General features: G+C 43.6%; 1 protein-coding gene across 1 annotated transcript; it reads left to right on the forward strand.

Annotated features, from left to right (window-relative positions):
• The first annotated feature begins 938 nt into the window (after positions 1–938).
• Positions 939–16,902, forward strand: LOC145412635 (uncharacterized). The gene is made up of 5 exons (XM_080282553.1): positions 939–1,172; positions 1,287–1,588; positions 6,213–6,341; positions 8,508–8,636; positions 16,692–16,902. The coding sequence occupies exons 1-5, from the start codon at positions 939–941 to the stop codon at positions 16,900–16,902; spliced, it is 1,005 nt and encodes a 334-aa protein (XP_080138679.1).
• The last annotated feature ends 781 nt before the right edge of the window (positions 16,903–17,683 follow it).

Raw genomic sequence — 17,683 nt, forward strand, 5'->3', positions numbered from 1 at the left:
GACTCCCCAGCATCTGTATTGTCGCCAGGCGCTGACCCAGCAATATGACTTGCCATAATTGCTTTGAAAATGCTAGAGTTATTAGTCCTGGGGAAAAAGTCCTGTAGTTCCTCCCAATACCTGGAAACCCTCTCAAGAGTCAGTTTACAGGACCCTACATTGTTTCCCATAAAGTGTCTGACTGTAATTATGTTGTTCAAACTCCAGACAGACGTAAGAACACTCAATTGGTTCATATTAATTTAATGAAGCCATATGTTCGCAGGGAACTACAGGAGGACTGGATCAATGGTCAACCTGTTTCTTGTATAGTACCTGAAGGGAATTCCTCTGGCATGTCTGCAGAATGTTCTAGAGACGATGGAGAAGCTGCAGACATTCCGTCTCCTTATAATCCTCTTAATCATGAAATTTTGTCAAACATAGAGAGTCATCTAAGTTACTCAGCAGAGTCTAATAAACTTGATGTTATTTCAATCTTACATGATTATAGCAGTGTAGTTGCTGATATTCCTGGTTATTGTAGCCATACATTACATGATGTTAAATTGCCTGGCAAAAAAACTATCGTTACAGGGGGGTCCGATGTGTTTCATACTTAACAACCTGGCTGTCTCCCTAGGGTTGGTAAGCCTGACAGTGAGTGAGTTACCAAATAGGACGAGGTAGAAATATGCATGGGAGAAGCAATGGATATAGTTTATAATAAATATGCTTTCTGTAATAATGGACCCAAGCCCTACTTTGCCTTACCATTAGGGCTATAGTTTGACATGGTCTTACCGAGTTTACCTATATTTTACATAACCTCCTATGCTCGGTGGAGGCATCTGAGGCGTATCATTCAATTATTCAGTGGAATTGGCTCAGATGTCTGAATCCTGAGTTAATGATCATTTCAGAGCCTTTGAGTGTTTCGTGATTCTATAGGAGTTGAAATGGACACAACACCTGGCGTGGTAGTCTCATACACCATGGAAACCTCTCGGCCTACCCGTGGAGCTATTCTTGCCATGCACAGGGAGGGCATCAGTATCGCTGATATAGCTCGGCGGACAGGCGTTTCAAGACCGACTGTGTATCGGTGGATTCGGCGAAATGATGAGACTGGCACTTTAGACGACATGCCACGAAGCGGTCGCCCACGCTGCACGACTGTCGAGGAGGACATGGTGATGGAGTTATCCTACTGTTATAGGGTGATGTTTACTGAACTTACTACTATGTAATATATGTAAATCACAATAATTATGCAATATGACATACGTTTCCAATCTCTTAACCAGAGCATTGCAGCTGCCGTTGCTATCGACCCCTTCAAACCTGCAGTCAGCATTCGCAGTGACCTTAATCTACAGTGCACTTCACAAACTATTCGCGATAGGCATCACTCCAATGCACTGCGTGCTCGTAAACCAGCAACAAAGCCAGAGCTAACTGACTTGCATAAGGAGGCGAGAATGGAGTATGCAATGACGTATACTGACAAACCAGACAGTTTTTGGGACCGAGTAGTCTCTGACGAGAAAACATTTTGCAGTGACGGGCCAGCATACTCAAAACTCGTTTGGCGAGAGATAAATACGAGGTTAGTTTCTCTCTCTCTCTCTCTCTCTCTCTCTCTCTCTCTCTCTCTCTCTCTCTCTTACTGTGTGCCTGTGCCTGTGCGTGCGAGTGCGTGTGCGTGTGCGTGTGTGTGTGTGTGTGTGCGTGTGCGTGTGCGTGTGTGTGTGTGTGTGTGTGTGTGTGCGTGTGCGTGTGCGTGTGTGTGTGTGTGTGTGTGTGTGTGTGTGTGTGTGTGTGTGTGTGTGTTCTTACCTAATTGTTCTTACCTAATTGTATCCTTACAGGAATGAGTCAAGCTCGTACTGTCCCGTGTCTTAAACCATATTTATCGTACAGATCCTTAAATTTATGAATTGTTTTTCACACACTATTTCATTCGGTAGTGCATTCCATTGATCAATTGCTCTGTTTGGGAAACTGAATTTCCTTACGTCTTTATCACCTCTCTTCTTATGCAGTTTTTTGCAGTGTCCTCTTGCTGATGCTTCTCCATATGTTAAGTAATCATTTATGTCTATTTTCTCCCTTCCTGATATGCATTTATATAGCATTATAATGTCACCTCTTTTCCTTCTCTCCTGTAGTGTTGGTAGACTCAGTTTATTTAGTCTTTCTTCGTAGCTTAGGTCCCTTAAGCTTGGTATCCATCTTGTAGCGGCCCTTTGAACTTTTCCAATCTTTTCTATATGCTTTTTGAGATGAGGACTCCAGACTACTAATGCATATTCCAGGGTTGGTCTAATGAATGATGTTATTATCCTTCTTAGCATGTCTTCATTTATGTATGTGAATGCTATTCTCATATTTGCAAGCAGTGTATACATGTTCCGCACCTTCTCGCTGATGTGGTCAGCCGGAGATAGTCTGTTATTGATAATCACACCTAGGTCTTTCTCTCTTTCTGATGTGTATAGGGTTTTATTTCCTAACTTATAATCCCAATCAGGTCTTTTTCCACTTTTACCAAACTTGATTACATGACACTTGTCCACATTGAATTCCATTTGCTATGTACTACTCCATTCATGAAGTTTATTTAATTCTTCTTGTAGCTCTTTACAAGAGTCTGTGTTAGTAATTCTCCTTTGTATTTTTGCATCATCTGCAAACATATTCAGATAGCTCTCATTTCCAGTGTTACTGTTTATATCATTTATATACACTAAAAACATGATTGCTGCCAGCACTGAACCCTGTGGTACTCCACTAGTCACTTCTTTCCATGATGAGTAGTTTCCTCTTAGTACTGTCCTCATTTCTCTTTTTATGAGAAAGTCTTGCATCCAACAAAACAGTTTGCCTCGAATTCCTCCTTGATGGTACAGTTTCCATAAAAGTCTTTGGTGTGGTACTGTGTCAAAAGCTTTCTTGAAATCTAAATAGATACTGTCCACCCATCCTTCCCTTTCCTGTATTGTGTTTGTTACTCTGTCATAGTAGCTCAACAGATTAGTAACACATGATTTTCCTTTTCTGAAACCAAACTGTCTTTCTGTTAGCATACTGTGTTCTTCTAGATGATTTACCCAAGCTTTTCTTATAAGTTTTTCTAATACCTTGCTTACAACACTGGTCAGTGATACTGGTCGGTAGTTGAGTGGATTTTGTCTATTTCCTTTCTTGAATAAGGGGACAATATTTTGCTTTTTTCCAAATATCAGGTAGTTTACCTTGACTCAAGGATTTCTTGAAAATTAAAAATAATGGTTTACTTAACTCCTTTGCACATTCTCGTAATACCCAACATGAAATTTCATCAGGACCACTTGCTTTTCCTCTGTCTAATCTACTTAACTCCTCCTGTATTACTTTTTCTGCTATTTGTATATCTGGTAGTATGTGTGGACATGCGTGTTCCACATAGTCCCTCTGAAAATTTTTTTCTTCTGTAAAAACTAATTGGAAATTCTTATTTAGTGTTTCACAAATATCTTTCTCTTGTGTATAAGTGATTCCCTCGTCCGTAATGGATTGTATTATATCTTTTACTTTAGTTTTGCTTCTGATATAGTTGTAAAACAGCTTTGGTTGATCACTACTTTTATTTATTATATCCTCCTCAAACTGTTTTTGGGCTTCCCTCCTTATTCTTGTGTAGTCGTTTCTTGCCTGTTTGTAATTATTATACGCCCTTTCACTATTGTGTCTTCTGTATCTATTCCACAACAAATCTCTTCTTTCTTTTGATTTTTTACATTCTGTATTGAACCATTTCTGTATTTTCTTATCTGCTTCTTTGTGCTGTGGGATGTACGTCTGGACTCCTATTTCATAAAAATCACAAATTTTTTTATATACAGCATTTAAATCTTGTCCTCTAAGCTCATTTTCCCAATCAACTTCTAAGAAATACTTCTTTAGGTCTTGATAATTTCCATTTTTATAGTTTAGGCTCTTTTTGTAACTATCATTGCTGTTTACTATGTCATATGCTATCTTGAAGTTATAATTTAGTACTGCATGATCGCTTTTGCCGAGTGGAGGGTGATATATTAAACTGTCAATATCATTTTCTAGCCTTGTAAATATTAGATCTAGCACTGAAAGTACATCAAGTCCTCTTTTTCTGGTGGTTTCCCTCACATGTTGCTTTAAGAAAAACTCCTGCACGAGATCCAGGAGCTTTTGGTCCCAACAGCTTTCTTGGCTATTTATATCTAGCGTATTCCAATTTATATTTGTATTGAAGTCCCCAGTTAGTATAATTCTTTCCGATTTCTCTTCCATTTTATGTAGCAATGATCTTACACTATGAATTGTACTCTCTGCCAGGTCCTCATATTCATCTCTTTCCCATGTGTTTGATCTGGGTGGCATGTACAAATTGGCTACAATTACTTTACCTTCAGATGTGTCGATCTCTACCGCAATCAGTTCTACTTGTGATGGTATATCTAGTTTAATTTCCTTGACTTTTAGATTTTTCTTAGTTAATATTATAATTCCTCCTCCTTTTTTTAAATATCTGTCTCTTCTCCATATATTGTATTCCTCTAAGTTTAGTATGTCATTTGATATCCTTGGTATTAATTTTGTTTCAGTTAGGCATATTATTTGTGGTTCATTTTCTCTGACATAATCATTCATCTCTAGTAATTTAGATACCACTCCATCCACATTTGAGTACATCAATTTTATCATCTTGTTTATATACTTGTCATGACATGGTTCTACTACCTTCCTCCTCTTTCTTCCATCCTGTTTGTGTGCCACTTTCGTACCTGCAATCCTATTACTTTGTAAAAAAATTTCTTCTTCTCCTCTTCTGATCTTCCCTCATTTTTTGTTTTTGCTTCCTCCCTTTTCTCTTTCAGTAATTCCAGTTCCTCTTGTGTTAGGCATCTTTTTATCCATACATTTTTAAATTCCTCTTTTTCCTTAAGATTCTTTGCATTTTTTAGTATCTCTTCCACAGTGTTTACACTCTGGAAAGTCACCTTTAGAGGTCTTGTCTTGCTTTTCTCGTATTTCCCTAACCTTTTGTGTTCCTCTATGTCTTTACTACCGATTTCCTCTGATACTTCTTTCAGTAAGCTCATTACATTTGCCATCTCCTTTTTGTCTCTTGTGATCTTGTTTTTTATTTCTTCCTCTTCTATACCAGTGATTACTATTGATTTGTTTATCTCTACTGAATCTCTGACTAACTTTGGATTGTTTTGGATTATTTTTTTCACCTCCTTTTTAATGCTTTTTTCCTCCACCCTTGTTTCTAAGTCTTTCTTTACTTTCACCATTTCAGCATACGTGGTTTCTACATCATTTTTGTAGCTTTGCACAGCTTCATTCACTTGTGTTATCTTCTCAATATCACTGCTCTGGTCAATAAGACTGCTAACTTGCCTAATTGTCTCTGTGTCATTTTTGAACTCTTCCATAACACTCTCGTGATTGACTACTGTACTTGCCATTTCACTCATTTTCTTCCTAATTGTACTCAATTCCACTGTTAGTTCACTGATGGTTGTGTCTTTCTTATTGGCCTCCCTTTCTAGTTTTTCTATTTCTTCCTTTTGCAAGTGCATCTGCTTCTTTATTTCATCAATTTCATTTTTGAAAGCCATTTCTAGTTTGTTTACACGTTCAACCAGTCTATTGTGAGTCTCTACTTCAACCAGTTCTTGGTAGAAATCATCACTTTGCTTTTTACCTTTATCCCTTTTCTTTTCCAAATTTGTTTTACTGAACTATGTATCCATTTTGCAATACGTAAAGTGCAAAGCATGTACTTACAATCTCCGTGTTGTTGTAGTCTAAACAAACCTCAGAGATGACTCAGCGTATTCTTTCGTCTTGGTTCTATTTCCTGTTTGAACAAGTCTTGTTTAAACTTTTTTTTTTCTTTTAATAATGAACAATCATTTAGTCTAACCTGGTACTGAGCTAGACTCATACAAAGATACTATTTAGGTAATGCAACTGGCCGTGATGATTTGGTACGGAGCGCCGGTGTCACACGTCCGTCTAGATTGAATCCCAGTGTGTGTGTGTGTGTGTGTGTGTGTGTGTGTGTGTGTGTGTGTGTGTGTGTGTGTGTGTGTGTGTGTGTGTGTGTGTGTGTGTGTGTGTGTGTGTGTGTGTGTGTGTGTGTGTGTGTGTCCACAAGCCCTTTTGCACTCAATCAACTGTCATCATTGTGTTTTCAGATACGACGAGGATCACGTGATTGCTAGCAGAAGGAGCGGCAGGGTCAGTGTGGGCTTATTCGGGTGGATGCATGCAGGTGGCGTTGGGGAGCTGGCTCCTGTTGGTCCAGGACGGTTTACCGGGCTCAAGTATGTGGAATTACTGGAGGAGGTTCTGCTTCCTTCAGTAAGGAGTCTGCTATTCCCAGAGCCAGAAGACTTTTCGTAGTTCAAGACAACAATCCGGTCCACACATGTAGAGCAGTCCAAGAGTGGTTTAGGCAGCATCCAGAGATTACTCTGCTCCCACACCCGCCCAGATCCCCCGACTTAAACCCAATTGAACACCTGTAGCCTGCTATGACATCACGCATGAAAGAAATGAACCTTCCTTGATGCAGTGCAGCTGGTACTACAACTGATTTGCAAACATGGGAACAGTTCCGAAGCTCCGCAGGAAGCAACCTGACGTCTTCGCTGGTAGCAAGCATGCCTCGTCGTCTGAATGAGGTTATAGCTGCAGGGTGTGGTTATACCAGATACTGATATAATAAAAAAGGCATGCATTTGTTGTTTTTCTAACCACGTGTAATAGTATATTATGCAAACATATGTCTAACAATAACGCAAGAAGTCTTTCATGTTCTATGTGGACGATGTGCACTATTCACATAGCCCAAGGGTTCTTCTGTTATCAGTTAGCGGTAACTGATAGTGTCATTATATAATGTTTAGTATTATGATAAACATTCACAAAGGTTGAGTGACAACAATGAATCGAACAGTATCACTAAGCACTTATGTCTGTATACAGGGGTGTTATATTTTACTCAATGGTAAAACACATAAAACCTGTATGTGAGAAGCAAAAGCATTATTTCATCAACCATAACACGGTAATATTAGAGCGTTAAAATACTTATCTAATTACTTGTTCGACTAGGATTCGACCTATGTCCGATAGAGCGTTACTGTGGGCAGGTCAACTCCTACTGCCTCATTTCAGAGTGTTGATCACTTGATTCGAGCAGATGCAACAAACACACGCAGGGATACCGATGGAGGAGGCTGTTATCAAAAACTTTCATTCGTTGTGTTATTTTATATCGCGCAGAAGGTGTAACGATAGTTTTTTTGTTGTGTGTACACCCAATTAGGCAACCTGCTTATAGAGTAAGTCCTGAGAAGAGGGCAATAATGAAAAAAGAGGTAGACTTGCTACTGGAACATGGTTTGGCTAACCCGAGTAACTCTCCTTGGGCTTCACCTTGTTTGTTAATTCCAAAACCTGATGGAAGCAGTAGATTTTGCACGGACTATAGGAGAGTTAATGATGTAACCTTTCTAGATTCCTACCCCCTTCCATTAATTGATGACCTGGTTGATGCTGTGGGCCAATCTCAGTACATATCTAAGATAGATCTACGAAAGGGTTATTATCAAATTGAACTGACTGATGAAGCCAAACTTATTTCGGCATTTATAACCCCTTTTGGTTTGTTTCAGTACAATGTTATGCCATTTGGCATGTCTAATGCCCCAGCAACCTTTCAAAGGGCAATCAACTATACCTTCCAGGGATAAGAAAGTGTGTACTCTTATTCAGATGACTGATTCTTCGTTGAAGACAACTGGGAAGACCATGTAACCCGACTTCGATCATTGTCCTCATGTCCAGGGGAGTCTGGCTTCACAATCAACCTTGCTAAGTCTACATTCAGCAGTGCCACCGTGACCTATCTGGGCTATGTACTTGGACAAGGAAGAACTCGGCCAAGCAAGCCAACATTGAAGCCATCTTACAATACCCAACCCCTACTACAAGGAAGTCACTCACGAGGTTTCTGGGCATGGCTGGGTTCTACAGACGTTTTGTAGAAACTTCTCTGCCATCGCAGCACCTCTTACAGACCTGACAAGTTCTAAACGCCCCTTCCAGTGGACTTCTGCTTGTGATGCTGCCTTTCACCAGCTGAAACTGCTCCTATCTTCCAAACCAGTTCTTCGCACTCCTGACTATTCCCATCCTTTCACTTTACAGATAGATGCAAGCGAAAGTGGGGTAGGAGCAGTTCTCCTCCAAGAGAATGCAGGTGTTGGGGTGTTGCATCCAGTCTCGTACTTCTCAGCTAAGCTCAAAAGGCATCAACAATATTATTCAATTGTAGAGAAGGAGACGCTTTCCTTAATCCTGGCTCTGCGAAAATTTGACTTATCTACACGGCCATAGTCACCCTGTGACAGTCTACTGTACACTGATCACAACCCCCTGATTTTTATTCGGCGGATGTGTAACCAGAACCAGTGAATCTTCAGATGGGCACTTCAGATTCAGCAATACGCCCTTGTGGTGAAACACATCAAAGAGGTGGACAACTTGGTTGTTGATGCCCTTTCTAGAGCTGCATTTACTATGGACGTCGGCCAGCAGTTGTCCTCCTGTCTGTACTACGGAGGACAGACGGGGAGGTGTAATGGCTGTTGCTGTCCTCCATGCTATTTATTTGGTTTTACTCTTATGAAATCATTCAGATGCCTCACAGTTCTTTGTAACATTTCAGAAGAAGCCTGATCAACTTTTCGAGTGTTTCAAATCTGGTCTTCTGGAGGGATCCAAGGCTTCATTACCACGTCTTTGTATCTACAGCTTGGGACATAAATTTGCCGGGAATCCTGCCGAGGGCAGTTAATCAGTGATGTCTGGACTGATCAGCTCACTGCCCTTACTCTACTCTGCTTCTCAGCTGTGATTACCCTGAAATTTTTTTTTTTTTTTTCTAATAATCATGTCGGCGCAACTGCCAGGGTCATATGCTGCCGTATAGCAAAGAAGTAAAAAGCAAAAAACAAAAAACAGAGGATAAGCCACACAATCAAAAAGGAGAAATTCTAAATATCGTTAAGAAGTCCTGCCTCCTTCACAAAGGAGAAGGTTGCCCCTCCCAAGACACAGGCATCCTCCCCAAGCACGGAGGAAAGACGATACACACCACCATTCGTTTGGTGGTCAGAGAGGAACTGACGCCGCAAATCCTCAAGACTAGGACACTCCACCAACAGGTGCCGAACAGTCAAGGGAACCAGTCATCACAGAATGGAGGAGGAGCCCTCTCCATTAAAAAACCGTGAGAGAAACGGGTGTGGCCAATGCGGAGGCGGCACAAAGCAGTCTCCCATTGACGAGGGAAGCCCTGGTAACTGAATGAGCCCACCTTCTGGCAAATCGAGAGCAACTTATTGGCACCCACAGCATCCCAATGCTCCTGCCAACAGCACCAAACCCTGAAGTCAATAAAGGAGAGCATATCTGCAGCAGGCAGACGATACAAAGGGGACTGTGCAAGAGGGGGACGAGCCGCTGCCGCCTTGGCCAGCTGATCAGCTCATTCATTCCCTGTCACTCCTACATGAGCTGGAACCCAACAGAAATCTACACAACGTCCACGACGCCCTAAAAGGAAAAGCCACTTTAAATGGATAAAACCAAAGGATGAGTTGGATTAAAAGACTCCATTGCAGAAAGAGTACTTCGTGAGTCACTAAAAACAGTAAAAGCAGTGTGGGGGAGAGTGAAGAGAATCTGAAGGGCAAATAAAATAGCAGTCAGCTCAGCCGTAAAAACAGAAGCAGTCACAGGGAGGCTCCCACCTCGACAGAAGGTGGGAAACACCACACCAAAGCCCACACCCGCATCAGACTTAGATCCATCAGTATAAACTGGTATGGAGTCCCCATGAGAAGAGGCATGCTCTAAAAACAGAGAAAATAAAACCTGAGAAGGAAGGAAGGCCTTCCTGGATGAGAAGAAAAGACAAAATGTCACCCTGGGGAGAAGCCAGTAGCCCACCCTTGGGACACGGTGGGTAGTGATCGGCACAGAAGGAACAGAGAAGCTAGACATAATTGACTGCACCCTGAAACCAAAGGGCTTTGGAAAGGATGGCCGAGTGGCAAAAATAGGTGACCGAGAATCTTGAGAGACCTTGACAAAGGGCACAGAGTCTGGGAGACGAGATAAGCGATACCAACATCTCATCAAAAGGGAAGAGCGGAGCAAGTCTAGAGGAAGGACACCAGCATCAGCCAACAAACTCGAAATCGGGGAAGATCGGAATGCCCCAGTGGCGAGACGAACACCAGCATGATGTATGGAATCTAAAATACGAAGCCGGGCTTCTGAGGCAGAGGAATAAACTTCACATCCATAATGAAGTTTGGATAAAATCAGAGACTGATGCAAGAGGAGGAGGGTCTTGCAATCAGCTCCCCAGTATGTATGCACTAAAACTTTCAAGAGACCCAATGCTCTGAGACACTCAGCTTTTACGTACCTCAAGTGAGGGACCCAAGTCAACCGGCTGTCAAAAATCAGCCCTAAAAACCGGGTTTCCTTTAAACACGAAATACGACGCCCATCTAAAAAAAGGTTTGGGTCAGGGTGGACTCCACAAATGCAGCAAAAATGCATGGCAACGGTCTTCTTGAAGGAAAATCGAAAACCTCGTTCATCAGCCCATCTAGAGACACGGTTGAGAGCCATCTGCATCCTCCTTTCTGCCATTGACATCCGTGAGGCAGTGACAGAGATTGATAAATCGTCAACATAGAGAGAGCCACGAACACCATCAGGGAGCACAGAAATAACGCTGTTAATTGCCACTGCGAAAAGGGTAACACTTAATATGCTCCCTTGTGGCACACCATCCTCAAGGGGACGTGCAGTAGACAGCTCACTCCCGACTCGGACTCGAATAAAACGATTAGATAAAAACTCCCGGATAAAAGTGGGGAGTTGCCCATGGAGACCAAACTCATAAAGAGATTGCAATATACCATGACGCCAGGAAGTGTCGTACGCCTTCTCCAAATCAAAGAACACTGTGATATGATGCTGGTTAGTTGCAAAAGCCTGGCAGATGGAAGATTCTAAAGAAAGGAGAGCATCTGTGGTCGACCGCATCTTCCGAAACCCACACTGGACTGGAGACAAGTAACCACCCTTCTCTAAGTACCACACAAGCCGACTATTCACCATCTTTTCGAGGACCTTACAAAGGCAAGATGTCAGCGAGATAGGGCGATAATTAGTGGCCTGCAAGTGATCCTTACCCGGCTTAGGGATGGGGAGAACCACAGCAACACCCCATGAGGTCGGAAACCCACCATTGCACCAAATTCTGTTATACAGTGACAACAGAAAATGAAGGGCTGCATCAGGCAAGTGGTGTAAGAAGGCATATGGGACATCATCCAAGCCTGGAGACGAGTCGCGACACTGCGACAATGCCGTCTGAAGTTCAGAAGTAGAAAAAGCAACATTATACAACTCCTCCGCAGTAGATGGAAAACTAATGCCCAAAGGTTCCAGGTGCCTTCGGCGGCGTGCCGATGGGGATGAGGTATCCTTCCTAGAGACATTAGCAAAATGAGCTGCAAATATCTCGGCAACAGATGAAGAATGAGCCACCACCACACCTGCATGAGATAAAACAGGAGGAGAGGGATCGGGAAATTTCCCTGAAATCTTCCTCACCCGTTTCCTCACTTTTGTGAGAGGAGTCTGAAGAAATTGAAGAAACAAATGATGCCCAAGACTTCCTCCTAGCCTCATTCATAACCCGCCGGGCATGAGCTCGGGCCCTCCAATATGCCGCTAAGTAACCAGGGTCACCTCGGTGACGACGAAGTCGGGAGAAAGCAGCACGTTTAGCCCGAACAGCAGAAGCACACTCATCAGTCCACCAGGGAACTGGACGGCAAGGAAAGTGACCAGCTGTTCTCAGAATACTCTGCAGTGCCGCCGAGTGTAGTAAGTCTGTGAAATACCCAACAGCGGCATCAGTGCTGACAAAATCCTCCACACATCGGTTCGGGGAACACAGCTCCTCAAAAACCGGCCAGACCGCCCTATCCAAGCACCAGCGGGGAAGACGACCCCAAGGCTCACTCTGTGTCGATCTTAATAAAATAGGGAAGTGGTCACTGCCATGTAAGTCCGGTAACACAGCCCATGTAAAATTCAGGGCTATCCCTGCAGAGCACAGAGACAAATCAATAGAAGCAAAAATACCCGCTTGACTATGGAAGTAAGTAACTTCACCAGAATTTAAAATGTACAGGTCCACATCCTCCACAATGGAGGCTAACATAGTACCTCTAGCATCAGCTGTGGAGCCACCCCACAGGGGATGATGACTGTTCATGTCGACCAGCAAGAAATAGGGTGAGGGAAGTGCACGAATAAGATTTTCAAGATCAACCCTCTCAATAGTGGCACTAGGAGGGAGGTACAAAGAGCACACAGTATAACGACAGGGAAGAAAAATCTGGAGAGCAACAGCCTGCAGTGGAGTGTTAAGACTCACAGCAGTGAAAGGTAAGTCACTACGTACTAGAATAGCCACACCCCCACCATGACCCTGTCCAGGAAGAGGATCTGAATAAAAAACCTGGTAACCAGGTGGACTGGGAGGCGCAGCATCACCAACCATTGTCTCTTGTAGGCAAACACACACAGGTGAATACTCAGCCAGAAGCCAACGGAGTTCCTCCCAGTTGGCTCGTAAACCACGGCAGTTCCATTGAATAATATTAGCCATTAAAACTATTGAAATAAAAAGGGGCAGGGGAGAGGGACAAACAGAAAACCATAAAAAAAATACTAAAAATTTTAAAATGGAGGAACTATATACACAAAAGAAAGGGTCACTTAGTGGAAACCACTGAGCGACCCTGGGAGACAATCTTCTTGGGAATGTGGATACGCCCAGTAAGGGGCTTGCCACGGGCAGCAGCATGGCTAGAACGAGGGCCTGGGGTCTGCGAAGTGTTGGGAGACTTCACAGACACCCGTCGCTGCCCAGCAGGAGAGGAAGAGCTACTCTGAACCCTGCCCGGGGCCCCCAGTGAACCAAGAGGTCGAGCAGGAGGGATTGGGGTCCTGGCCTCCAAACGTGGAGGGGGAAGGACAGGATCCTCAGAGGTAACCGGAGGAGGAACATCCGATACCCCGGAGGAAGAGGTGCCAGACTGACCTGACACCCCAGAAGCCCCCGAAGACCCAGAAGCAGGGTCTGAGGGCTGTTGCACAGATGGACTAACTACAGAGGATGTGGACTCCACGACCGACACCTTGCTTGGAGGATCTTCAAGACTCAAAGACTCTGAGGAACCACGATGACGTTTAGCAAATGAAGAATGTGCACCATGACTACCAGGGGATACCATAGATGTACAGTAGAGGTCGAGTCTTGAACTGTAGCGGCAACCGTCTCAAGTGCGGGAGATTGTTGCACTGGCATGGGATCAACAGATGAAGGCATAGGAGCTGACACAACAGCAGGAACTCGAGTCTGCTGCTGGACAGGACGATGAGGACGGCTATGACCGGACAAAACTGACGCATAAGACACTCCATTACGGAAAACAGATGACATGGCTCTACTCCTGGCCTCAGAAAAGATTATTTTATTACGATTACGGATGAGGAGGTTCTCCTTCTCCAAGCAAAACCGGGCACAGTCTTTAGATGAAGCAGGATGTGCCTCGCCACAGTGCAAACAACAAACAGGTCCAGGACAGTCCTGTCCTGCATGAGTGGATTCTCCACAACTGACACACACCACTGGGAGGCCCTGTTGCAAACGACGACAGACTCGCCCAACATGCCCGTACATCTGACAGTGGTAGCAGCGTTGTGGGTTTGGTACAAAGGGTTTGACCCTAAGGGACAACCAAGCCACCTTGATGGATGAAGGGAGAACAGTACAGTCGAACGTCAGCAATAAGGATGGAGTTGGGGTAAGTACACCATCAACCTTCTTCCGAAACCTCTCCACTTTAACAACCCTGCGGACCTGGAGTTCTTCAAGCAGCTTCTCTTCACTGTAGCGAAGTAAGTCTTTGGAGAAAACAACACCTCGACACTGATTGAAAAAAGCATGAGGGACACAAGAAAACAGCGCATCCGGGTCCTTACACTGGGCAGAAAGCCAAGAACCCTCTTCAGGGGATGTAACCTCCACTAGTAGGCTACCATCCCCCTGAGGTGAAATCTTCGGCTCCCTCCCACAGATTGACATAATGCGCTGATGAACATTAAAAATATCCAAATTCCCAATAGGTTGACCATCCAAAGTACGAATGGTGTAGTACCTTGCAAAATCAACCCTCTCAGAGACACCCGGCAGGACCTCACGGGCATGTCCACTATATGTTGTTGTCTGTGTCCGGCTCTTCTTTGTAGTGGCCGCTGACCGTAAACCACTGGAACCAGGTAGGTATGGTTCCAGGGTGGCAATATGGGCCTCACCAGCCAGAGGCACAGGAGGCGCACAGGAGGGAGATTGTAAAGGATGGTCAGGGACAGAACCAGGGTCGTCAGCTGATGAAATTGTATTCGAGGCCATATTAAAAAATAACTACCTTCATTCCCCCACCCATCCTCCCACCATGGAGCCCAACAAGGGGAGGCCATATGCCAGGGAAAGCACCACTGGCGGCCCCACAGGTAGTGGGAAAGTATACGCAGGAAACCACCAAGAGACCCTGACAAGGGTGACTCCAGGACGATAGGAGCCACCAGGTCCCCCAGTGCCCGCTTGACCCTAAAGCCACTAGGTGACTAGCCTGGATGGCTAGCCAGTGACGAGCCGATTGACCTGGTCGGGCCCAACCAGGCCACCTGTCTAGCCAGAATAAGGGACCAAAGAGGTGTATTGCTAGCTGCAGGGGGCACAATGCAGCATCACTCAACCTCCAGGACTCCCGTCTCCCAGCATTACGGGACGCCACGCACGGCAAACACGTGGGGAGGCAAGAGTCCCGCCCTAGATGGCAAATGGGCAGGGACTGACATCACCAGTAGGCCTCCTCTACCAGTGATGTAGGGGCTGCTTGGTCCACGACACTGACAAATGCCGAACCCTACAAAGGTAGGCATGCCTCCCAAGTAGGTGGCACTGCCAACCACGCTTCAAGCCCCGCCACCACGTCAAAGTGACTCCCCTCAGCGGGGATTACCCTGAAGTAATACGTGTGTTATGTATAGTGTATGGATAGACTGGGACTGATTCTATGCTGCTTACCTCGTGAGAGATTCCGTCTGGACCACCATACAGATATGTATATGATGCGAACACTGATCATGTAGACAGGCTGACTTTATCCAGTGGTGTGAAAGTTTGATTTGTTTCGGTTTTGTTCTGTATAACTTTTGGGGATATTTAATGGGTTGGTTTTGTGTAATATGTAAAGTAATGTAATATATTTGTAAATTAAAACCGATATTTTCTTGTGTTTACTTAACTGGAAAAGCTATTTAGATCCACAAGGAAATCTTTCTTACCTGGGAAATCAGTACAATGATTGGAGTGAACTGCTTTAGAGGTATTGTAGTTCCGTATCCCTAGACCAAAGAAACATCTTAATATTTACTACCAACTACAAACCGTAAAATGGGGGCCTGTCCGGGATTTTCTTGTTGCTAGAGTAATTACCAGTGATTAATACACCATTGGAGTATAGTTTGCCTGTGTGCGTAAGGTGTGTATAATTATTGCAGGTTGATCAGGATTGTGCAACTGTTTATCTGAACCCTGCTTAAATTGTTTACTACAGTCTACTTTATCGTGTGTCGTCTGATCGATATTCCTGTTAGGTGTTTAAGCTGTTTGCCTCCTGGTTAGCTTGAGGTAATGGGAATGGATCTTTTCAGGGTGAATCATACAGTCGTTTAGAGTGATTCAGGACCCTTTTTGTTGTTTACGCCCTTGCAGGCGGCGTCATGTCGGTCCTATTATGCAGAGGGAGAAACCGGATCTACCTAGTGAGTTAAGCAGTACCGCACCCTTGCTGTTTAAGTGAGCTATCCGGACCTACTTACTGAGTTAAACTAATGCCGTACCTTTGCATACACTTAGTCAGTATACCAAACTCTTTTCTGAACTTAAACTTAATCCGGATTATCCCGTATTAGTTTAAAGTTTTCCATTCATTATCTACCTTTGTAATGTTCATAGGTGGACCATAATCACTGCAGTCATGTTTGTGGGATAGTGAAGGGATTATATGGATCCATTCCCATTTTCTTTCATTACTCATAAACCCCAGGATTATCGTTGTGCTGTAAACTTGGTTGGATTAAGCGACTCAAAGTGCTGAGGGTTTGATCTCGCTGTCAATAGTCTGCTTCAATAATTCATGTTTACCTGACCAAGTTTACTTCACCTGGCAATTTTATTTTGCCATTAGTCATAGCGACCCAAGGCAAACATTAACTTTGATTACCAGCAATAAATAGGCTATGGTGTCCATATGGAACTGAACTTGGTGCAGGTCGAATGGTAACTTTCTCTCAAGAGTATCTTTAACGGGGATTAAGGTGGAATCATTTAATGTCAGAGATTTCTGTGAAAATTCTTCTCTTGAGATATTAACTGGACTAGTAACTAAAGACAACTGGCGTTTCATATGTCAGTATTTTGAAATATCTTATTCCAGCTCTGCCACTAAAGAAGTGCTAAAGAATACTGTTGTGGAAGTCTTAGTCACCAGAAAGCTTTTGCTTCCGGAAGCCATTGACACTCTAACACCTATGACTTCATCTAACTTGAGAGTAAAAGACAAAGATCGTAATGACACTAACGGGGAAATAAGCTCTGATTACGATAACCATGCTGCTGGAATAAAATCCCCAGACGATAATTCGTGATCAGCAGAAAGACTTGAGTTCGAGAGAGAGAAACTACTACTTATGAAAGAGACAGAAGAGAGGGAACTGGCTTTAAGAGAGAGAGAGTGAGTTAGAGACTGAAAAACTAAAACATGAGTTGGAGGTTGCCTAGTTTAAACTTGCACATCAAAAAGAATCTAAGAACGAAGCTACAGTTAAACCATTCAACTTGGCTCAAACTATGCCCCTTGTTCCCCAGTTCAATGAGGAAGACCCTGATAACTTTTTTCGTACCTTTGAAAAGACTGCTGACCATTTACAATGGCCCCGCTCTGAGTGGACTTGGCTTCTACAACCAAAGCTAACCGGTAAGGCTGCTATAACTTTTTCTAATTTAGATTGCATCAGTGATTATGACCTAGTCAAACGGTCGATCCTTGACGCCTATGCAATTACACCTGATGGATATCGCCAGAAATTTAGATCCCTCACTAAATCTACCCAGAGCACTTACCTGGAATTTGCCACAGAGAAAGTAAAGTTGTTTAATAAGTGGTTGGATGCAACAGAAGCTAAGACCTTTTCTCAAGTGAAGAATCTGATTGTATTTGAAGAGTTTAAGCGAAAGTTGCCCTTTGACATTCTGACACATATTGAAGAAAGGGGTGAAAAAGATTTAACTAAAGCAGCACAGATTGCAGACTCATTTGCACTTCTAAGGAAGTCACAGCTGAGTGGTGAAAATAGGGGAAGGTCAATTTTTGTAAAGTCCTCCTCTTGACAAAACCCTGGTTCTAGCGGTGGTAACGCCAGCAAATCT

The sequence above is a fragment of the Coenobita brevimanus genome, chromosome 12, assembly GCF_032717465.1.
Source record: "Coenobita brevimanus isolate Jiangsu-jjx chromosome 12, ASM3271746v2, whole genome shotgun sequence".
NCBI classification, from domain to species: domain Eukaryota; kingdom Metazoa; phylum Arthropoda; class Malacostraca; order Decapoda; family Coenobitidae; genus Coenobita; species Coenobita brevimanus.

What these genes read in the sequence shown, in the direction of transcription:
- LOC145412635 (XM_080282553.1), top strand. Translation starts at nt 939, where the DNA reads ATGGACACAACACCTGGCGTGGTAGTCTCATACACCATGGAAACCTCT. An exon ending in CGACTGTCGAGGAGGACATG is followed by an intron (nt 1,173 to 1,286) that starts GTGATGGAGTTA and finishes TCTCTTAACCAG; the next exon opens with AGCATTGCAGCTGCCGTTGC. An exon ending in TGGCGAGAGATAAATACGAG is followed by an intron (nt 1,589 to 6,212) that starts GTTAGTTTCTCT and finishes TTGTGTTTTCAG; the next exon opens with ATACGACGAGGATCACGTGA.